The sequence below is a fragment of the Sorex araneus genome, chromosome 4 (genome assembly GCF_027595985.1).
Source record: "Sorex araneus isolate mSorAra2 chromosome 4, mSorAra2.pri, whole genome shotgun sequence".
Taxonomy (NCBI): domain Eukaryota; kingdom Metazoa; phylum Chordata; class Mammalia; order Eulipotyphla; family Soricidae; genus Sorex; species Sorex araneus.
This window is the reverse complement of record NC_073305.1, coordinates 217,475,849-217,498,921: the sequence shown is the minus strand read 5'-3', so window position 1 is coordinate 217,498,921 and position 23,073 is coordinate 217,475,849. Positions and strand designations below refer to the sequence as shown.

At 64.3% G+C, this 23,073-nt stretch overlaps 2 protein-coding genes across 2 annotated transcripts in view; one reads left to right on the top strand and one right to left on the bottom strand.

Annotated features, from left to right (window-relative positions):
* CIITA (class II major histocompatibility complex transactivator) overlaps positions 1 to 10,719 on the top strand; it is a 28,317-nt gene extending 17,598 nt beyond the window's left edge. Inside the window, 8 exon segments of the mRNA XM_055137049.1 lie at positions 1,288 to 1,446; positions 1,636 to 1,710; positions 4,434 to 4,514; positions 4,947 to 5,039; positions 8,021 to 8,107; positions 8,986 to 9,069; positions 9,178 to 9,261; positions 10,251 to 10,719. Of these exon segments, the coding sequence (XP_054993024.1) occupies positions 1,288 to 1,446; positions 1,636 to 1,710; positions 4,434 to 4,514; positions 4,947 to 5,039; positions 8,021 to 8,107; positions 8,986 to 9,069; positions 9,178 to 9,261; positions 10,251 to 10,326 (739 nt within the window). The 3' untranslated portion in view covers positions 10,327 to 10,719.
* A 2,797-nt stretch (positions 10,720 to 13,516) lies between these two features.
* DEXI (Dexi homolog) lies at positions 13,517 to 21,004 on the bottom strand. Its single transcript, XM_055137050.1, has 2 exons — positions 20,627 to 21,004; positions 13,517 to 14,026 (listed from the first exon to the last, which is right to left on the bottom strand). The coding sequence occupies exon 1, from the start codon at positions 20,991 to 20,993 to the stop codon at positions 20,715 to 20,717; it is 279 nt and encodes a 92-aa protein (XP_054993025.1). The 5' UTR covers positions 20,994 to 21,004; the 3' UTR covers positions 13,517 to 14,026; positions 20,627 to 20,714.
* Positions 21,005 to 23,073: the final 2,069 nt, after the last annotated feature.

Genomic DNA, 23,073 nt, shown 5'->3' with positions numbered 1-23,073 from the left:
CTTTTTGGGTCACACCCAGCGATACTCAGTGGTTGCTCCTGGCTCATGCACTCAGGAATCACCCCTGGCGGTGCTCTGGGGACCCTATGGGATGCTGGGAATCAAACCTGGGTTGGCCACGTGCAAGGCAAACGCCCTCCCCGCTGTGCTATTGCTCCAGCCTCCCCCCCCCCCTTTTTTTCATGGTTAGATCCAGGCCGCCCGGCCACTGTCCCAAAGGACTGAGCTTTCGTGCCAGGGCTCTGGTGATTGCCGGCACCTCAGGGTCTCCAGGTGCTGCTGGAGCACAGAGCCAGGAGTAGCCGCGAGCACTGTTGGGCTTGGCACACACAAAACTTTCTTAAAGAAAATAGATCGGGCCAGAGGGACAGTACGGTGCTTAAGGCGCTGGCCTTGCACGCGGCTGACCTGGGTTCAATCTTCGGCATCCCACAGGGTCCCCTGAGCCCAGACCTTGACTCTGACCCTATCCCAGCCCCTCTTGACCCTCCAGGGCCTCTTCCTGCTCCCATCCTTCACCTGCTGGGTTCAGTGAAGCCCCACAACCCGCTCGGTCCCTTCACCCCCACCTTTATTATTTTTTTTGGGGGGGGGGGTTTGGGTCACACCCGGCGATGCACAGGGATTACTCCTGGCTCATGAACTCAGGAATTACTCTTGGTGGTGCTCAGGGGACCATATGGGATGCTGGGAATCATATGGGATGCTGGGAATCATATGGGATGCTGGGAATCGAACCAGGGTCGGCCGGGTGCAAGGCAAACGCCCTACCTGCTGTGCTATTGCTCCAGCCCCTTCACCCCCACCTTTAAAGTAGAGGCGGGTGGACCTGCCCCGGGACCCGCCTTACCCAGGCCGGGGGACCCGACACCACCACCACGGTGGCTCCATCAAGGCTCAGCAGCGAGGGCCGGAGAGATGGTCCAGTGGGGAGGGCGCTGGCCTTGCACACGGCCCACCCCGCTTCCATCCCCCTGAGGCCCCTTGAGCCCCACCAGGAGTGATTCCGGAGACAGAGAGCACAGAGCCAGGAGTAAGCTCTGAGCACTCCTGGGTGTGCCACAACAACAGCAACAACAACAACAACAAAAGAATTTAGCTCTGAGATAGATTCCTGGTAGCCAAGGAAAAAAAAAAGGAAAGTCAGTCTTTGGGGAGCAGGAGGGTGAGAGGGGTGCAGGGAAAGAAGGGATGGAGACGGGAGTGGTCCGGGAGGGCTTCCTGCAGGAGGCACGCATGGCCCGCCCTCCACCACCCCCGCTCTGAGGCCCTCCCCCCGCCCCCCAGGGCTGCCTTGAGCGACGCGGTGGGGCTGTGGCGGTCGCTGTGGCCGAAGGGGCAGTCGGGGCTGCTGCAGGCGGCTAAGGACAAGCTCACCATCCAGCCCTTCAAGGCCGAGTCCCAGAAGGACGTGGAGGACCTGAGGGACCTGGTGCAGCTGCAGAGGTGAGGGGGGAGGGGAGGGAGGGGAGGGGAGAGAGGGGCGGGTGTCCCCACCTGTAGCTCGTCCTCCCGCCCCCGCCGCCCCCTGGGGCTTGGTCCGGCCTTGGCCTCAGGGAGAGGGTCTGGGGGGGGGGCGGTCGGGCTCAGAGACGGCAGGACCCCAACCCCCGCTAACACCGCCGTTCCCTGCAGGGCCAGGGGGACCCCCGGGGACGCCGTGTTCGGGGAGCTCCCGGCCGTCCGGGACCTGAGGAAGCTGGAGTTTGCGTAAGTCGGGGCGGGGGTGCTTGCTGGGGTGCCACACGCTGTTGTCTCCAGCAGCACGGGGCGGGCACCCCCGGAGCCATCCCTACCCTGTCCTCCCCCAGCTCAGGGGCGGGGAGAGGGCAGCTGCGGGCAGGCGGGGGGAGCCTCCCGGAGGAGGTGACGGAGGAGTCGAGAGGCACAGAAGGCATCAGCCTGGAGGGAGTGGGAGGCTGAGGAGGGAGAAGGTTCTCCGAGGGGGCGGGGGGCTGTCTTTGGAGGACGCCCCCCTGCGCACCCCACGGGGGCTTCCCCAACGCACCACGGATGCAGCACCTGTCCCCGTGCCCGCTCGTGTGTGTGTCCACAGCTGGCCTGAGGATTTCCCCACGTAACTCCCCCTCCAGGCCGCCTCAGACCCCCAGAGCAGGGGTGCCCAGGCCCCTCCCACCTGAGGCTCAGAACAGGGACTCCCCCCACCGGGGGGGCGCTCCAGGAGCTACCTAGCAGGGCAGCGCAGAGCCGAGCACCCTCCGCCGAGTACCCTCGGGCTGGGGAGGGTCCGATTCTGCCCCGAGAGTCTGATGCGCAGGCAGAGCCCCAGCCCCAGGCTGACAGGGGCCATCGGCACCCGGGTGTGGCCAGAGCTGCCAGAGATGGGGGCGGGGGACAGCGGCGGGGCCTGGGGGCCCAGCTGGGCCATGACCAAGAGGCGCAGCACCGGCCTGGGTGCCCCGGGGGGACAGCAGCGAGGCTCAGCACACGGGCGGGACACCCACACCCCGGGAGCCTGGGGAGTCCCTCTGGGGGTCACCACCAGCTCCCCCAACAGGTGCAGGCACTCAGGCGGCATGTCTGTCTGTCCGTCCATCTGTCTGTCTGTCCGTCCATCTGTCTGTCCATCTGTCTGTCTGTCCATCTGTCCGTCTATCTGTCTGTCTGTCTGTCCATCTGTCTGTTCGTCTGTCTGTCTGTCCGTCTATCTGTCCGTCTGTCTGTCCCTCTGTCCGTCTGTCTGTCCGTCCACCTGTCCACTATCTGTCTGTCTGTCCATCCATCTGTCCATCTGTCCGTCTGTCTGTCTGTCTGTCCGACTGTCCGTCTGTCTGTTCGTCTGTCTGTCCGTCCGTCTGTCCATCCGTCTGTCCGTCTGTCTGATCGACTGTCCGTCCGTCTGTCTGTCCGTCCATCTGTCTGTCTGTCTGTTCGTCCAGCCGTCTGTCTGTCCATCTGTCTGCCCATCTGTCTGTCTGTCTGTCCATCTGTCTGCCCATCTGTCTGTCTGTCTGTCCGTCTGTCTGTCCGTCTGTCTGTCTGTCCGGCTGTCCGCTGAGCCCAGCTCTGCCCCCAGACAAAGACACAGGTTGAATCTGTGCGTGGAGCTTCTCGGGGCTTTGAAACCCCCTGGGGAGGCGGAGCCGGTGCCTGCCGGGCCCAGGATCACCCCCAGTTTACACTCGGGGGAACCGGGGGGCTCTGGGAGGCCCCAGGCCCACAGCTCGCCACCCACTGCTGTCTGGCCCTCCCGATCCGACGCTCCCCCCACCCCCTCCCACCCCCGTGTGACCCCGCAGAACCCACAGGTTTCTTATTCGGGATGGAAACCGGCGTGCAGGGGCGAAGGGGAAGCGGGCGGGGACAGTCAGGCCTCGCCGGAACCTCAGGCCCGGGAGTATTTTCAGCCTGAAAAGCCCCGAGCCCAGGGTGGGAGCAGCTCTGGGGAACAGCACCTGTGGGGTGGAACAGCCCGGAACGGGGTGGGGGGGCAGGAAGGGCCCGGGCAGTGCTCTGGGGGGGCTGGAAGCGGGGGCTGCCAGGCCCGGCCGCTCACACCGTGCAGGGGCTCGGCTGGTCATCGGGGACCCCCTGCTCGGGGCCCACCCGCTTCCTGCTCCGTCCTGGCCGCGTTCCAGGCTCAGGCACACGGCGGGGACGCAGGGGCTCGGCCTTGTGCCCACGGTGCTGCTGCCCAGCTCTGTGCCCCCCGCCCCGCGCCCTCGCATCCCCCGACGGTGCTCACGGGGACCCTCTCAGCCGCAGCCCCCGCGGCCCTTAGCTCCTGCCAGTTTCTTGGGTCTCAGGCGTGTCCACTGGCGCCTGGGCTCTGCCAAGGCCACGCGCCTCCTTCATTTCCGTTAGATCCGCCCCCACGGTGGCACGTGGGGACCCGGCGCCTCTCCCCAGGTCCCTCAGTTGGCACTTGGGGCCTGATGGCCCAATGGTCAGGCACAGTCGGGGCCCACTGGCGCCGCCCTGGGTGGTGCTGGAGGTGGCAGGGCGGTGGCGGGGACCCATCTCAGGCCAGACCCGCCTCCCCCCTTCAGGCCTCCCCACCCCTGAGCCCGGAAAGACCAGAGCAGCAGGTTTCTGGACAGAGAAGGCAGCTCAGGGGGCGTCGCCAACCCCCACTCCAGAGCCCACCAGCCCTCCCCCGTCTGTGCACTCTCAGCCCGGATGGCTGGTGCCCTGTGCCTCAGTTTCCCCTCCTCTCGGAGGGCTCTGAGCTCAGATCCCTGGAGCTCTGCCCCCTGGGTCACGGGGACGGGGGCCAGCCTCCGGACCCACTTTTCTGGGGTGTCAGAGTGAGGATCAGCCCCCCACTGGAGATGAAGCTGGTTTGTCTGGGGGCTTCGGGGGCCCAGGGGGAGAGGGCGGGTGGGCAGGCACCCAGGGGTGGAAAGGGGCCTCGGCCTCTGTGCCCCACCCGCCCCTCCCGGGGTCTTGACTGTTTCCTCTTTGTCTCCCAGGCTGGGCCCCGTGCTGGGCCCCCGGGCCTTCCCCACGCTGGCCGGGATCCTGGAGGCCTTCTCCTCCCTGCAGCACCTGGAGTGAGTAGGGGGCCCGGGACCCCCGCCCTGCTGCTGGCCTCTGCCCTCTGCCCTCTGCCCTCCCCATCTCTGCCGCCTGCCGGGGACCCCCATAGTGAAAACACTGATCCTTCCTATGGCAACTTTGAGCTCTCCCCATCCAGGGGGCATCCCAGCCGCCCCCCCAGCAGACCCCCGAGGCACAGGGAGGCAGGAACCCCCGGGCAGTTGGTCCTCAGGGGCTCAGGAAGTTGTCCGAATTCCTGGAACTCTCCAGAAACAGTACCGGGAGACGCGAGTCCCTTGGGAGTCTGAGCCTGGTGTCCTAGTTGGCCTTTGGGGACCGTGTGTGGGAGGAGTTGGGGGGAGGGGAGACTGTCTCGGGGGTACTGGCTGATGTGTCCGCTCTCCCCCGCCCCCGCGCACCCCTGCACCGTCTGATTCAAACCACAGCCTGGACTCGCTGAGTGAGAACAAGATCGGGGACAATGGTGTCACTCTGCTCTCGGCCACCTTCCCCCAGCTGAAGGCCCTGGAGACGCTCAAGTGAGTGGGCCCACCCTCCCACTCCCCCCTCTCGTTCACACGCTCGCTCGTCCACTCCGCCACTGACCCAGTCATGGCCTAGGTAATCACTCCTCATCCGGTCATCCCTGCCGCCCTTCACTCACTCCTGTCACCCATTCAGTCATCCATCCATCCACTCACCTGTCCGCTCAGCCATCACTCATTCATTGATCTTTCTACTCCATTATTTCTATCCAGTTGGCCAGCCATTCACCCAATCATCCAACTGTTAATCGCCCATCCATCGACCCAATCATTCACCAAGTTATCCATCTGCTCATTCATTCATTCATTCACCCAAACATCCACCCATCCATCCATGCATAGATCCATCAATGCATCCATCTACCCATCTATGCTTCCACCCATCCACCCACCCACCCATCCATCCATCCATCCATCCATCCATCCATCCATCCATCCATCCATCCATCCATCCATCCACCCAATTAATTCATTTACTCACTCATTTTTTGGGGGGGTCACACCCAGCGATCCTCAGGGGTTCCTCCTGGATCTGCACTCAGAAATTACTCCTGGCGGTACTTGGGGGACCTTATGGGATGCTGGGGATCGAACCCTGGTTGGCCGCTTACAAGGCAAAAGCCCTCCCCGCTGTGCTATCGCTCCAGCCCTTACTCATTTCTTTACCATCTATTCTACCAGTCATTTCTTTGTTTTTCTTTTTTTTCTTTTTGGGTCACATCTGGCGATGCACAGGGGTTACTCCTGGCTTTGCACTCAGGAATTACCTCTGGTGGTGCTCAGGGGACCATATGGGATGCTAGGAATCGAACCCGGGTCAGCCGCATGCAAGGCAAATGCCCTACCCGCTGTGCTATTGCTCCAGCCCCTCTACAAGTCTTTTTTTTTTTTTTTTTTTTTTTGCTTTTTGGGTCACACCTGGCTCTGCACAGGGGTTACTCCTGGCTCTGCACTCAGGAATTATCCCTGGTGGTGCTCAGGGGACCCTATGGGATGCTGGGAATCGAACCTGGATCGGCCGCATGCAAGGCAAACGCCCTCCCCGATGTGCTATTGCTCCAGACCCTCTACAAGTCATTTCTTAATTAATATTTAAGAATCATGTACCAAGAGAAGACACCATTTTTAGGCCTGAAGACCCAGATTTTAGGACATATCCCAGTTCTTGGGCATCTTCTAGCAAAAAGACACAGTCAAAAAGTGAACTCACACATAACCCCTTTGCTGCAAAGGAGGCAGCAGTGAGAGCCAGCGATGCTCACTGAGAGGTTACAGACACGTGGGTAGCACTGTCGCACTGTCATCCCGTTGTTCATATTTGCTCGAGCGGGCACCAGTAACGTCTCCATTGTGAGACTTATTGTTACTGTTTTGGCATATCGAATATGCCACGGGGAGCTTGCCAGGCTCTGCCGTGCAGGCAGGACACTCTTGGTAGCTTGCCGGGCTCTCCGAGAGGGACGGAGGAATCAAACCTGGGTTGGCCACGTGCAAGGCAAACGCGTAGGGGTGGGAAATAGTAGATTAAGATTTATCAGTAAAACATGATTGTCAATATAGGACATTTTATTTTATTTTATATATATATATATTTTTGCTTTTTGGGTCACACCCGGCAATGCACAGGGGTTACTCCTGGCTCTGCACTCAGGAATTACTCCTGGTGGTGCTCAGGGGACCATATGGGATGCTGGGAATCGAACCTGGGTCGACCGCGTGCAAAGCAAACGCCCTACCCGCTATGCTATTGCTCCAGCCCCAAAAATGGGACATTTTAAACATTTAATTGCTTGAGGTTTTGAGAAAGAGATATAATATTATGCATAATACATAATTATTATAGGACTGGAGCGATAGTACAGAGGGTAGGGCGTTTGCCTTGCACGCAGCCGACCCAGGTTCGATTCCCCCGTCCCTCTCGGAGAGCCCGGCAAGCTACCGAGAGTATCCCGCCGGCACGGCAGAGCCTGGCAAGCTACTCGTGGCATATTCGATATGCCAAAAACAGTAACAAGTTTCACAATGGAGACGTGACTGGTGCCCGCTCGAGCAAATCGATGAACAACGGGACGACAGTGCTACATAATTATTATATATAATATATATATTAGATATACCCCAACGAGCAGCGACGTGCTCGTCTGCTCAGCCAGGCGATGCTGTCAGAATCTGCCCACGTTTCTCTGTGGCGCGGCTGAAACAGCCCCTGGATTGGCCACGACTCACTTAGGGATCCTCCCTGGCATTCGTCTCGCTCTGGGCAGTTTCTCCCCCTTTCCCCTACCCCGGCCCCATCCTGACCTTATTTCTTTCCTGTGACCCACTGGTGCGATTTGCACCCACGTCCCCTCGGTCCTGGCTTGGGGTGTTGCTGCTCCAGTCACCACTGGACACACTAGGTTTGCCTCCCTCCCCGGCCCCCTCCGGCTCTGCCTCCCCCTGTCCTTCCCTCCGCTCTCCTTCCCCTCCCTTCCTTGTTCACGGCCATGTTTATTGAGCTCTGGGGCCCGAGTGATAGCACGGTGGGGAGGGCATTTGCCTTGCACGTGGCCGACCCGGGTTCAATCCCCGGCATCCCATAGGGTCCCCCCCAGCACCATCAGGAGTAATTCCTGAGTGCATAAGCCAGGAGGAACCCCTGTGCGTCATTGAGTGTGACCCAAAAAGCAAAAAAAAAAACAAAAAAAACCCCACGTTTATTGAGCACCTACTGTGCATTTAACACTGCACCCCAGTGCTAGCACAGGGGTTCCCGGATTCCCAGCTCCTGTCAAAGGAGTGTTTCCTAGCTGGCTGCGGGGGCAGGAGGTGTGGGTAGGGAAGGAACAGTCCCCTCACCGTGCTCCCCTCACCGTGCTCCCCCAACCATGCTCCCCTCAGCATGTCCCCTCACTGTACTCCCATCGCCATGCTCCCCTTACTGTGCTCCCCTCGCTGTGCTCCCCTCACCATGCCTCCTCCCCGTGACCCCACAGCCTGTCCCAGAACAGCATCACTGACGTGGGCGCCTGCAAGCTGGCCGAGGCGCTGCCCGCCCTGGCCACCTCCCTTCTCAGACTGAGGTGAGCGGGGCTCAGGCGGGTGGTGGGGGGCTGAGGCTAGCTGGGGGGTGCACCTCCCACCCCCCAGGGTTGGTGATGCCCCGACAAGAGGCCGATAGCAGGACCTGGGGGGGACACTTAGCCAAGTCGCTCGGTCATCCTGAGAACATTGAGTCATCTGGAAAATGTGAAAAAACTCCCCAGGGACTGGCCGGATGAGCTTTTTCCGGGGTCCCCTGCGCTGGGTTCTCAGCTGACCCTGCCGGGTCTACACTGCCACCTCCTGGCGAGTTTCGGCATAGCACCTCTTGCCTTCCAGGGCTTCCCGCCCTGTTTTACCATTGGGGCACTGGTAGGGGCCGAGAACTTGGAGCCTACGGGGCCTGAATCCTCTTGGCTGCAGTGTAGACCCTCTGCGTTCCCACCGGCCCTGGCTTGGGCCTGGAATGGAGTCACGGCCAACGGCCAAGCCGCAGCCCTGAAATTAGAGCCAGCTTGGCCGGAGGGCACCCAGGGGCCCCTGAGCCCGGCTCTGGCTTCCACGCAGCCTGGCCCTGCGGACTCTGGGCGCCTCTGCCCCCTCGACGCCACGGACCGGCCCCCAGCCCCCATAGCCACAGCTCAGCCCTGGCACTGCATGACCCCCAAAGCACCGCCAGGCGTGCCCGCCCCGCAGAGCCCGCGTGAGAAGGACCCCGCCCCCCACGGGCCCCTCCCCACAGTGTCCCAGTGCCCCACGTGGCGGGAACGTGGCTCGTGAAGGCACCAGGGCTGGAGCCTGAGCCAGAGTGTCCCTTCCTCTGGGGCCAGCTGCCCTCCCCACGCCCAGGCCCTGGCCCGGGAGAAGCAGCGGCACAGAGGCGGGGCCGGTGAGCCCGGCTGACCCCTCTTTCCCGCAGCTTGTACAACAACTGCATCAGCGACAAGGGCGCCCAGAGCCTGGCCCACGTGCTGCCCGAGATGGGGACCCTGCAGGAGCTGGAGTGAGTTAGAGGGGGGAGGGCCGGGGGGGGGCCTGCGGGGTGGTGCCGGGTCTCCTTCCGGCCTCCGGCTAGCACTGGCGGGTCCTGAGCGCCGACCTCTGTCCTCAGCGTCCAGTACAACAAGTTCACGGCGTCGGGCGCGCAGCGGCTGGCCGCCAGCCTGAGGAAGAGCCCGCAGGTGAAGAGGCTGGCGTAAGTCCCGGCCACCAGGGGGCGCGCGCGCGGGCGGGCCAGCACCCCGCATCACCTGAAACTACTTAGCCTCCTTCCTTTTGGTCTTCCCCCCTTCGCCCCTGTTTGTTTTGGCCATGCCAGAGAGCGAGCCCAGGTCTCCTGCACGCATGCCCGGGGCTTTGCCGCCTGAGCCCGCAACCCAGCCCCTCCCTCAACACGTTTTAATGACAAAACTGGCAATTTTCTTTTTTTTTTTGCTTTTTGGGTCACACCCGGCGATGCACAGGGGTTACTCCTGGCTCTGCACTCAGGAATCACCCCTGGCGGTGCTCAGGGGACCCTATGGGATGCTGGGAATCAAACCGGGGTCGGTCGCGTGCAAGACAAACGCCCTCCCCGCTGTGCTATCGCTCCAGCCCCAAAATTGGCAATTGCAGATGTTTCACGTTTACCCGTTTTTCCTATCACCATGAGTCTGAGGCCTAATACACTTTACTCTGTTCCAAAGCACTTTTTTTTTTTTTTTTTGCTTTTTGGGTCACACCCAGAAATGCACAGGGGTTACTCCAGGCCTTACACTCAGGAATGGGCTCAGGGGACCATATGGCTGCTGGGAATCGAACCCGGGTTGGCCACGTGTAAGGCAAACGCCCTCCCTGCTGTACTATCACTCCAGCCCTGCCAAAGTACTTCCACATACCGAATCCTTGGATTCTTCTAAGGGCCTGGCTCTCAATTAGCCCTTTTCACAGATGAGGAGAATGAAGCACTGAGAGGTTGGTTAATCTTTTTTGAGGTCACACAGCCAAAGTCAGCAGCGGGGGCCGGAGAGATAGAACCAGTGGGTCAGGCATTGGCCTTGCATGCGGTCTATCTGGATTCACTGCCCAGCACGCCACGCCCTGCTGGGTGTGCCCCACCCCCCAAAAAAGTAAACGGCAGACGCAGGCCTCAGGACCCGAGTCCCGCGTGGCGTGAACCCACTCCCCACGGCCCTCCCCCTGCAGGCTGTGGACCCCCACCATCCCCTTCGGCGTCCAGGAGCACTTGCAGCTGCTCGACTCCCGGATCAGCCTGAGGTGACCCCGGTAGGACAGGGACGAGGTGAGTGGCGCCGGAGAGGGGAGGCCGTGGGGGCCTGGGGCCTCACACCCAGAGACAGTGGCGGGGGCAGCAGGTAGAAACTGGGGGACCCTCCCCGCCCCCGTGCTGTGTGGGCCTGATGGTCCCCACTTAGGGGGGCCTGGAGTGGGGACTCGGGGGTTGCACACACCCCGGCCCTCCACTCTGGGCAGCTCTCCCCTGGAGGGCTGGAGGCCGTTCCCGTGGCCACTTCCGCCCGGGGCCCCCTGCTGGTGGGCAGGGCAGGAGCTGGGCCCCCCAGCCTCCCTCCAGGGGCCCAGACACTGTCCCCCAAACTCTGTGCCGCTGCCTCCCTCCTCCCAGCCCTTCCCTACTTAGCCTCAGCCCCACCGTCAGGGGACGTCCAGCTGCCCCCACCCCCTCATGACCACCCCTCTCTCCCCGCCCCCCCAGCATCTTCTCTGGAGCACGCGGGCCCTTGGCTGGCTGTTGGCTGACTCAGCACCGCCCGGTCAGGGCACCTGCCGGAAGCAGGAAGGGCCCAGTCTGGTTCCGTCGCCTGCGGCCCAGATGGACAGACGGAAGGATGGACAGATGGATGGACGGACAGCTGCTCCCCTGGTGGCCAAGGCCACCCCTTCCCAGGCGCCCCGAGGCATTGCCTGGAGCTTGGGGACGAGGCAGGAGCTGGCCAGGGACGGAGCCAGCCTGACTGGGCGCGCTCGGCTAAGGGGACCCCCGGGGACTCCCCCCGTCTGCGACCTGCTAGTGCAGCTGCCTCTGTCCACAGACTCACGATTTGCAAGGCCGGCCGGCCGGCCGGGTGCCCAGGACACCCGTGTCCCGCGGGGCCTGTATCTCAGCACTACATCTCTGACGCCTTCGGGCGTCTCGCAGCTCTGTGTCTGAGTCTGATTCCCGCCCCGACTCCCGCCGGCTTCCTGGGGCCCCGCCGACCGCAGGCACCAGAGCCCACCCAGACAGCGCCCGTGCCGGGGCCACGGTTACTGCCTGCCCGCACCCGGGGTCAGCAGGACAGGCTCTGCCTGTGCCTCGGGGTCCAGCAGGCGGCTGCGGGCGGCGGCTCAGAGGTAGAGTCTGTGCCCTGCATGCACGCGGCCCTGGGTTCGATACCCGGCATTGCATCGGGTCTCCTGAGCTCTGCCACAAATCACTCCTGAGCACAGAACAGTGTGACCCCAAACACACACACACACACAGAAATATACACACACAGACATATACACAGAAATACAGACATATATGCACATGTACAGACACACACAGACACACGACATACAGACATACAGACATGCACACATACAGCCACACAGACATACAGACATACACACAGACACACGGACACATAGACATAGACATGAACGCATACAGGCACACAGACATACAGACACACAGATACACACATAGGCACAGTCATACAGACACACACAGACATACAGACACGTAGACACACAGATGTACACATACACAGACATACACAGACACATACACAGACACACAGACATCAGACATACGAACACAGACAGACACACAGATACACACGCACACACACAGACGCACAGACATCAGCCCTCAGGTTCCCGGTGCATCTGGCAGGGCCTTGGGCCCCGTAGCGCCCTCAGGGGTGACGCAGCGGGTCCGTCACCTCACGGAGCGGCCTGTGGCGTCCCACACCGTCACCGCTGGCCTCTCTGGCCTTTGGGGCATTGCTCCTCCCTGCACTGCGCACACACGTACACACACACACACACACACACACACACACACACACAAACACGCTCGCGCACACTCACAGGAACACGTGTGTGCACGTTGATCTACATGCACCCGGAGGGTCTCCCCTGGGCTTCCCGGGGGGTCCCTGGGACGGCCCCCACCTGGGTCAGTGAGGCCGGAGCCTGGAGCTCATTGTGGGCCCCCCGCTGTCCTGTCAGCAGGAGGGGCTGGGCCCCCGCAGAGCTGCCCGCTGGGCCCCTCGCGTGAGGCCCCAGAGCCGGGGGCGGGGGTCTCCTTGCCTCGGCGCCCCCCCCTCGGAGAGGCTGCAGCCCGAGTTCGTCCCGAGTCCCGGGCACCCCACACCACGGCCCCTCTCAGGCCGACTCTGACAGCTGCTGCCCGGCAGTGGGGGACGGGCCAAAACAGGCCGCTTGGGGGCCACCGGGGGAAGAAGGTGGTTTCAGCCAGTTGGCCGTGCCCCTACTCCCCTCCCCACCCTCCGCTGCTGGCACGAGGTGACAGCGGCTGCTGTATGCCCAGCGCGCTCCTCAGCAAACGCCTCTAAGGGCTGGCTGGGGCCAGCGAGAGCACGTCCTCGGGCACACGGCTTCCCTGGACCTCAGCCTCCCGGCCTGTGGGATGGGCCTGGACACGGCCCTGCTCCAGGGTGGCCTGGAGGGAGCTGGGTCACTCTCGCTCTCCCTGGATACTTCTCCCAGGCCCCCGAAGGGCGACCCCCTGAGGTTAAAGGTCAGCTCCTGGGGAGGTCCGCCAGCCCCCCTGGTGATCCCAGCACCCCCCGGCCGCCCTCCCTTCCCGGCCTTTGGCCACTCGGCTGACATGTCTCGTCCTGGGCGGTCAGGCGCGTCGCTGCGTCCCTGCGGCCAGTGGGTGTCCGGCAAGGCCCTGAAGGCGCAGCCCCCACATGGCGCCCCAGGGAAGAGGCTTCTGGGCAAGGTCGGGCCACACCGGGAGCTCTGGGCAGCGCAGGGAAAGGGAGAGGGCGGGAGGGCGCTGCGGACACGGGCAGGGAAGTGGACACTCGCGTCTGAAACTCGGTCGACACTCCGGAGATGGCGACGCTTCCGTTGAAAAACACGGAGAGAGGAAAGGAAAGAGGAGGAGGAGAGGAGGGGGAGAGAGCCCGGCTCCCTGGGCACCTGGGCGGCGGCACAGTCTGGGCACTGCACGGAGGCCCCGAGGCCACACGCAGTCGCCTGGCACCGTGCCCCGTCACAGAGCTGACCTGTGTGTGTCTGGCCGCCCAGGAGGGGGGCGAGGTGACGGGACCTGGAGATGCCGGGTCCAGGGCGGCCCTGGTGTAGGGAGGGAGAAGCCGCGAGGGGCGGGGTCGGGACCCCCGGCCTGAAGTCAGTGGGGGGAGTCTCAGCGCCTCCCTGGGGGCTGGCGCGAGGGCCCCGGGGGCCCCCCTCCCGCAGGCCCAGGCAGGACGGGTGTTGCATATGCTCTTTAATGGGAGAGGCGCCCCTCAGTATTGCTTTACAGAGTCAAGTATCTGCGCCCCTGGTCTCCCGACCCTCCCGGGCAGAGGGGCGGCGGCCGGGGAGGAGGACCAGAGGCGACACGAGGTCTGAAGTGAAGGGGGCTGGCTGGGCCCACCCCCCAGACGCCCACCCTCCTTCTCAGCGGCCCCCTGGGTCTCGAGGCTGGCGGGGCAGGCGGGGGGGGGGGCACTAGCTCAGGCTGGCCCTGGCGTCAGGCATGGCGGGGAGGGGCTTGGCGTGGGGGGAGGCGGCCCCGAGCTCGGCAAGTCCTCTCCGGGGCGAGTGCAGGGGGGCGAGGAGCCGGGCGGCCTGTAAACATCCCTGCGGGCGGCGGGGGCGGTCTCGGGGCGGCCCGGAGAGGGTCTGGCCACCCCGGCGAAAGCTCAGTCTCTGCGTCTCTGTCCCCAGCTCCGGACAGGAGCCCCTCTGTTGGCACGAAGCTTTTGAGGAGAGCAGGCCTGGGGGGAGGAAGAGAGGGGGCGTTACTGGGATGGACACGCTGACCGGCCGCTTTCCGCTGGCGGGGGTGGGGGCAGGCCTCAGCACGCTCTACAGGGGGACTCTGCCTCTTGGGGACCCCAGACCCAGGCTGGAGACAGTCCTATCATTTCTATTCACGACCCCTCGTCTCTTCTTTCTTTTTTTGGGGGGTTCACACCTGGCGATGCTCAGGGGTTACTCCCGGCTCTGCACTCAGGAATTACCCCTGGCGGTACTCAGGGGGCTATATGGGATGCTGGGAATCGGACCCGGGTCGGCCGCGTCAGAGGCAAACGCCCTACCCGCTGTGCTATCGCTCCAGCCCCGACTCTTCTTATTTTTTAACTCAATTTGTCGTATTCCTTAAGGCCCTGGGCTGGCTGAGCGGCTTCCCTGGCGGGGACAGCTGCCCACCGAGAGGGGACAGGGAGAAGCACTCAGGGGTCTCCCGTGCTCACCCAGAACAGGCGCCACAGCCACCTAGGAAGCCTCGGCCAGAGCGCCCCCTGGTTCAGACACCAGGACCCCCAGTTCCCGTCTCTGTGCAGGCGGGTGGGGGCGGGGTGTCTGCCCCGGTGAGCCTCTTCCTGGCCCAGGGTCTGCTCTCTGCCAGGCCTCCCTGTGCACCCGAGCAGGTCCCACCCACCCGGGACAACCTCTGACGTGTGGGAGCTGCCACCAGCCGGGAACACCCGGCCCCCTGTCCCACTGCCCAGGGCACACCCAGGACCCCCGTCCCCACCAGCGGGTGCCCGGCTGCTTCTGTCCCAAGTGCTGGTCTGGGGGGCCAGCTTCTTCTTTTTTTTTTTTTTGCTATTTGGGTCACACCTGGTGATGCACAGGGGTTCCTCCTGGCTCTGCACTCAGGAATCACACCTGGCGGTGCTCGGGGGACCCTCTGGGGTGCTGGGGCTCGAACCCGGGTCGGCCGCGTGCAAGGCAAACGCCCTCCCCGCCATGCTGTCGCTCTGGCCTGGGTGGGGGGGGGGAAGCTTCTAATGGGGGCCCCGGAGCTGGTTTTCCTTAGGGCGGGAACAGATGAACCCCCGGCCCCGTCCCCATGGTCTCCGGAAAGCAGCCAGGCGAGGAGCCGTACAGCACGGAGACGCGTCATGGTCGGGGAGGCCGGGACAGGCGTGAGAGGGGAGGGCCCGGGAGGGCCTCAAGCCGCCCTGTCCCACAGCAAGCCAGAGACACGGCTGAGGGCCGGGCCTGGGGCCTCCCCTCCGAGCTGTCCCCCGAGCTCGTCTCACGGCAAGTCCAGCCTGGGGGAGAAGCCGGGGCAGCCAGTGTGAGACTCTCCAGCCTGTCATCTCCACAGGGACCCATCTCGGGGGCCCAGGAGGGCTCAGGGGGGCTCAGCACGGGTACAAGGCCACGGAGCTCACGCAGGCCAAGTGGCACCGACCAGGTCTGGGCCCAAAGTTTTAAGATCTGCCCCCACTGCTGCAGTTCATCCCCGTCCGCGGGGGCGTCCGAAGCCCCCAGGGCTGAGAAGCGTCTGGGGGGGGGGCCTGGGGCACCAGTATGGGTCCTCCGCCCCCCCACCCCCTTCCTGTCTCTGGGTGGGACTGCGGGCCGCGCCCTGGAGCTGGACAGGGTAGCTGGGCTGTCCCCAAGAGGCAGAGGTGGCTGGGAAGGAAGCAGCTGCCCGTGGGGGTGTGGGGGCAGCGCTGGCGGGGGGGGTGGTCTCTGGATAAAGCTGAGTTCCCTCTGGGCTCCTCCTGCAAGCGCGGGGCCGGCCCGGGCCCAGGCTCCGTGAGGCCCGACCTGGCCGGGCTGTGTGGGGGTGTGGACAGGCCTGGTGCCCGGGACCTGCAGAGGTGGGGGGTGGGGGTGGGGGGGGTGCCTCGGCTCCCGCCTGCTTCCTGGGGTGACGCTCAGGGGAAGCCAGGGCGATGCCGGGCGGGGCGGCTGTTTCTGACACCCCGCCAGGCAGGAATCCCAGGAATGGGGCCCGCCCTGTGTGGGGGGGGGCGGAAACAGTCCCTGGCACCCCGGGCTGGGGCTGCGGCATCCCAGAGGGAGGACTCCGGGAGGACTCGGCGTCAGCCTCTGGGACGCTGCCCGAGTAGACGCCCCCAGGACAGCGGCTCCGGGGAGGAGGAGGAGGAAGGCTGCCTCCCCCATCTGACCGGCCCTCAGCGTCACAGCCGCTCCCCAGAAGGGCTGAGTCCACCTGCCTTCCCGTCACGGGCTGGCACCAGGCTCCCAGAGAGGAAACTGAGGCTGGGGGCGGGGCCTCCTGCCCAAGGTGTGGGCACAGCCGGCACTGAGGGTCACGGCGGGCGACTAGCAGGCCTGGGGGCGGCAGGCGCAGGGGCCCGGCAGAGTCTTAAACACTGGGGCTGGGGGGGACGGAGCCAGAGTGGGGGCACTTCCGGTCCTCGGTGATGCGGTGTGTCGGGCGGGGGGGGCACCCCGAGGCCCTCAGGGCTGACTCCTGGCTCTGTGCTCAGGGCTGACTCCTGGCTCTGTGCTCAGGGCTCACTCTTGGCAGGGCTTGGGGGATCCTCCCGGTGTCAGGGATCAAACCCAGGCCCGTCACATGCCAGGCAGATGCCCTCGGCGTACCGTCACTCTGGCCCTCGGCACCCGTGTGAGCTGGGGTCCGGCCGCCCAAGCCCCTGTGCTTCAGTGGTCAGCGGAGCTAACGGCTTTGGCGGTCACTATTTTTATCCCCGCCCAGGCATGCGGGCTTACCTTTCCAGACCCTAAGACCCTAAGACCCGCGTCCACAGGGCTCGGGGAGACGGGGCCGGGGGGGAACGGGGGGCTTGCCCTGCAGGCAGCTGGCCCTACTGGGTTTCACCCCCACGCCACGGACGGTCCCCTGAGCACTGCTGGATGTGGCGCCCTCCCTCCCCCTCCTGAAAATAAAAACTGCATTTCAGAGAGCAAAACGCTCAAGCCAGCGGCCCTACCTCTGAAGGGAGAGGGGGCAAGTAACTGCCCGGTGGGAGACGGGCAGAAACCCTGCCAGCTGCCCCCACGCTCCCGAAGCCGTCCCCAGCCCTCCCACGGCCCCCCTCTGTGGCCCCCCTGCCAAAGGCTCCCCCTCTGACCCTCCTCTCAGAGGAAATGCCAGCCCAGCTGAGGGCCATGCTCCAAAGTTCTGGACTTGAACTCTTGGGAAAATTTTGGCCAGTGTGTGTGTGTGTGTGTGTGTGTGTGTGTGTGTGTGTGTGTGTGTGTGTGTGTGTGTGTGTGTGTGTGTGTGTGTGTGTGTGATGTGTGTGTGTGTGTGTGTGTGTGTGATGTGTGTCTGTGTCTGTGTGTGCAGACGCCCACAGCCTGCACCCCTGAAGTTCAGTGGGGGTCCCCAGGCCTAAACACCCCCTCTGGGTCTGGGCATCTCTGTTTTTGAGGGCGCTGATGGGACCTGCCCCAACAGTCACCTTGAGAGCAGCCCTCTGGGTCCTACCCACAGACGCCACCCCAGAGTTGCGGAGGGGGTCTCCAGGAAGCAGCCTCCAGTTTGGGAGTGGGGCTGAGACCCAGTCAGGGGTCACCTTTCAGAGGGGCAGCCAGGGCTGGAGCGACAGCACAGCGGGGAGGCATTTATTGCACACAGCCGAACCGAGTTTGATTCCCAGCATCCCATAGGGTCCCCCAAGCACCGCCAGGAGTGATTCCTGAGAGCAGAGCCAGGAGGAACCCCTGAGCATCACTGGGTGACCCAAAAAGAGAAAAAAAAGTGGCAGCCATGGCCTGTGGAGGTCACCTGATTCTCACCTGGATGACGCCCCCCCACTTCCACAGCCAACCTGCCCCCCGAGCCCATGAAGGTCTGGAGCAGGGCAGGGACACGTCCAGCTGACGACACGGGTGACCTGGGAAGGTGGGTCTGGGGACGGCGGTGCCGCAGGGGGCTCTGGGGACCCTTAGGTCCACACACCCGGTCCCCCCCGGCCACGCCAACACTGCGGTGCCACCCGCCGTCTCCTGTCTCCGGCCCGGCGGAGCCCGGCTCCCTGCGCCCGGCCCCATGCCAGGGGAAGCTGGCAGGCGGCGCCCGCCTGAGGCACTGGGACAAATCAATCTGGCCGAGCGACCTGCCTGGCTTAAGGCTCCCTGGCTCCGGGGCTGGTACCGCGACCTGCACCCCGAGAAGGGGACAGCCGGGCCCCACTCCTGCTCCCGGAAACAGTGACCAGAAAAGCTCGGAGCCGGGGCTCTGCAAGGACCCAGCACGTGAGTGTTTGGGGGGGGGCCTTTAAGGAGGGGGACACCTGGGGCTGGAGCAATAGCAGAGGGGAGGGCGCTTGCCTTGCACGCGGCTGACCCGGGTTCGATCCCCAGACATCCCCGAGGGTCCCCCGAGCACCGCCAGGAGAGATTCCTGAGTGCAGAGCCAGGAGTAACCCCTGAGCATCGCCGGGTGTGGCCCCCAAACAAAACAAACCCCCAGGCAGGGAGACAGAAGCGCAGGGAGGCCCAGGCCCGGGTCAGCCTGGGACAGGGCCTGCCCCAGGCCACTGGGAACGAGGGTCCCTGCTCGGCACGACACGAATCAGTCTTGCCTCCGCGAGGAACTGAATCACGCGGTGGGAGCTGGCGCTGTCCCCTGCGCCGCCCTGCCCACAGCCAGGGGCACCCCACCCCCTCTGAGCAGGCAGGCGCTTCCTGGCCCGGCTTTGTGGGGCGCACGAGCGTGTCACATGAGCGTGTGTGCGGGAGAAGGAGGGGAGAAGAGCGTGACCCGCCGACCCGCCCCGGGCATCCGTGGCAGGCGCGCCCTGAGGCGGGGCCGGGTTCCGGGGGCCCAGACTTTCCTCCCGCTGGTTTGGGCCCAGGGTGGCCAGCGGTGGCCGGTGGCTTCCCAGCCACAGCCCCGTCCCCCTGAACCGTGCCAGGGTGTCCCCGAGACACAGCTCCTGTGTGTGCTCAGTGCTCGCGGCCAGTGTGGGCCTCGCTGGAGGGGGAGTGTCGGTGTGAGGGAAGAAGGAGCAGCCGCCCTGCCCCGTCCTGCTCTGCGGGCAGGGACTGGCCTCACAGGGACTCGGTCTCCAGGGCGGGAGCCGGGATTGAGACCCGGGACGGGCTCTGAAGGGCCCGCAGGGGCCTGGGGGCTCAGAAGGGGCTTCTCCCTCTGGGCGAACCCAGCCTCCAGCTGGCCTCGGGTCCCGCTGGACGGGGCAAATGAACAGTCCCGAGCCGGCATGGCCCCAGGACTCTGCTCACAGCCGTCTCCACCGAGGGGGACATGAACAGGGCTTCCCCGGCCTCAAACCGTGGCCTCCAACCACCCTTGGGGTCTGCCCAGCCCCCTCCCCCAACCGGCCACTCCGTCTGAGGCTGGGGTGACCGTCTCTGACCACCCAGCTGAAGCACCGGCCCCTTCCTCTCTTCTGCTCACTCCAAGCCCTTCACCAGGCCCCTCCGGGGCTCGGGGCGCTGCTCAGGGAACAGACTGGGGGGCGCCCCGTCCTTCTTTGGGGTCTTCACAGCACCCCGGACTCTGTGGTCCTTCCCGGTCAGTGCTCCCGTCTCTCGGGCTCTGCCGGCATCCTTCCCCCCGCGCCCGTGGCAGACAGAGCTGGCTCGGGGCGGGCTGCAGCCTGGCCCATGCGTGGCTCTGGCCAAAGCTCTGGTTCTCCTTACGGGAACCCCTCTGTCGGCCCCTCCGCGGGCCACCCGCCCCCAAGCGCCCGGCCAGCAGGTCCTGCCCTGCCCCACCTGGCCCTGACTGTGCCCCTCTTGGCAGCGAAGGACAGGGGTGTGCTTGGGCAGATGGATCAGAGCCTGTTTTCCAACAGGGGCCCTTAGCCATCACTGCCTCAGCGGGGGGGTGGGGGGCTCAGCCCAGGAGCCCCTCTCAGCCCTCCCTCCCTCCCTGTTTCTCTTCTTGGCAAGTTTCTCTCCTGCCTGGACCTTCCTATCCCAGCTCCGGCCCGGCTCCGACAGCAGTGGGGCTGGGCCCAAAGCTCCCAGCCAGCAACCCCTGGGTTGGGGGGTGGGGGGAAGGGGCATAAATACGGTGCCACCCTGGGGGGCTGAGGGCAGCCCCCACGCCCCACCGCAGGCTGGAGCTGCCCAGGGTACCCGACCTCCCGCCCCGCACCCTGGCAGCGGCCAGCACAGGCCCGGAGGAGTTTTTGCCCATCACTGCCTGGGCGGGAGCCCTCACTCCCTGCGCCCACCGGGCCCCCCGGGCACGGGCCAAAGGGAGGGGGTCCGTGCCTGGCTCCCTGCCCCCCGGGATCCCTCCCAGCCCGGCTCCTTCCAACCACCCCCCAAATGCCAAGGTCACCACCGAGCCCGGCTGAGGATGGGGGAGGAGCTGCAGGCTTCGCCTTAAAAGGATCCGGGGCGCGAAGGCTTTTTCCATTAGCCGTGGCCGGAGGCGCAGCCCACGGCCCCCAAGGGCCCGCGCCGGCCTGCCCCCTCCCCTGGTCGGTGCCCCGGCAGGGGGAAAACTTTTCCGCGCCCCCCTGCTAAAAACCTGAAACAGGTCGGGCTCTTCCTGGCGGCCGGCCGGGCCGCAAGGACCTGCAAGGGGGTGGCCGGAAGGAGGAGGGGGTCCCCATCTCCGGCAGCCCCTAACCCAGCCCGCCCGGGGGGACGCGCGCACTTACAGGCCTGGGGGCGGGGGGCCGGAGAGGGCTTCGCCTGGGGGGTCCCATTCCGGGCGCGGCGGCGCCCCCCCCGCGGCGGCGGCCGGGGCTACTCCAGGTAGCCGTCGAGGACGTCCAGCTCCGAGTCGGTCTCGTAGAGGCCCGAGCCGGGGTCCGAGAGCACGCCGAGGTCCACGAGCGCCTGGTCCATGTCCTCGGGCAGGAAGACGAGGCCCACGTTGAGGACGATGTACTCCATGAGGAAGGCGTAGTAGAGGATGAGCACGTTGACGAAGAACAGCCCCACGTAGAACATAGAGGGCGGCGGCGCGGAGGGGACCAGGGGGCCCAGCGCGTCCAGGTGGGCCGCGACCCGGGCGCCGGGCATGCGGGGGGCGGCGGCGGCGGCGGCGACCCCGGCCCCGCGCTCCGGCCCGGCTCAGCCGCTGCGGCGCCCGGGCGGCCGGCGACGGCGGGGCCACTCGGCCATCCAGGGCCGCCCGCGCTGGCCCCCGGCGCTGGCCGCTCGGCCCCCCGCCACCCCCGGCTGCAGATGGCGCTCCGGAGTCCCCCGAGCCGCCGCCCGCTCCGACGGGTCCCCGCTGTCGAGTGACCGGCGGCTGCCCGGCTGCCCGGGGCTCCCGGCTCGCACTCGCGGGCCCCCGGCTGCTCCGGCGGGGAGCGCGGCGCCGCTCAGCGTCGAGGGTCCGTCCAGGCGGCGGCGGCGGCGGCGGCGTCGCCCGCCCGGTGCGGTCGGTCCTCGAGCCCCCTCCGCAGCCCCGCAGGCCCAGCGCCCATCGCTGCGGCCGCCGCGTCGCCCTCGGGGCGGTGCTCCCGGCCCCGCCCCCGGGGCCGCCCAGCGCTCATTGGTCCGCTCGGCGTCCGCGCTCATTGGCCCGAGCCCTCCGGGCGGGGGGAAGGGGGGCGGGGCGGGAACCGCCTCGCCGCCATTGGCCCGAGCCCCAGGGGAGGTGGGGGGGCGGGGCCCTGAACGCCCCCATTGGCCCGAGCCTTCCCAGGGGCGGGGCCCGGCTCGTCGCCATTGGCCCGAGCCTTCCTGGGGGGCGGGCCTCGGAGCCGCTTTCCGGGTTTGGAGCTCCGCCCCTCTTCAAATCTAATTGGCTCTGGGGAAACCGCCCCCTTCCCGAGCCGGAGTCGGCTGCGTGGAAAACTACTCCCGAAACCGCCGGGGTCACTGCACCTCCCAGCCGGGAGTTGAGGTGAGGGTCTCGCGCTACCGTCTTGGGACTCAGTTTACCAGTAAAAAAATTAAATAAAAAGGTGAGGGGGGACTGGAAAGTAGAAATGTTTCGTAGTGGGTGGTCGGGGAAGATCGGCGTTGATTCACCTCTAAATTCCGGCTGCCCGTTGGAAACTGTAGGTCTTTTTTTTTTTCTTTTTCTTTTGTTTTGGGTCACACCCGGCGATGCACAGGGGTCACTCCTGGCTCAGGGGACCCTATGGGATGCTGGGAATCGAACCCGGGTCGGCCGCGTGCAAGGCAAACGCCCAGAAACTGTAGGTATTGAATGAAGAGTTCCACCTAAGCCGGACGGTCAGCCCTAGACTGCGTTTTGTTTCCCTTTTCTTCGTCATTATTATTATTATTATCAAGTACTGCAGCGTAGGGATCCAACCCAGAACACAAGGAAGATAAATGCTCTACCACTGAATTATACCCCAAGTATTAAAAACAAGACAAAACCAACAAAACAAAACAAAAACAAAAACAACTCTAAGTCATGTTTTAAAGGAATAAAACTGCATGCAGTCAAACAAACAACTAAGAGGTATGCGGAGAAGTGTGTTTCCCTTCCTCTTCTCCCTTCTTTCCGGGCTACCCTAGAACATCTTTCTGGAGGCTGATCCTACCCAAAGCACTTTCTAAAGCAGTTGAACAAACTTTAAACCTCAGACCACACAACATTGGGAGCGTTACCCATTTTGCTTTAGTGGAGTGCCACGGAGTGTTGATTTTATAGATGGAAAAAAAGAGACTGAGACCAATGGAAAAAGTCTAGCCGCTGATGGACCTGTGTATATATATATTCCCAGGCTAGAACCTTTCTCTTTTGTCACTGTAACTAAATTTTAGGACAAGCCATTAAGTTCTACTAAGCTCTCTCTCTCCCATCTGCTGATGGTGAGGCAGGCTGGAGTTCATTCATTCACTTTGTCAGTGTTTGCTGAACACCCTTAGGCACAAGCCCTGGACTAGGCACTAGGGCACATTGGCACCTGTTCTGTCCTGAGCCCAGGTAACAGGACTCAGCATTCTTGGATAACTATGAGATAGAGAAATGAATGAGCGAATAAATGATGAACAGGTAGTTTTTACCACCGCAGTTTTCTTCTCCTAATCTAGGAAAGAAATGTACATGAATCTTCTTGACTTATATAAGAAACTTTGGGTATATTAAGATGTTTCCTTCCTTCCTTCCTTCCTTCCTTCCTTCCTTCCTTCCTTC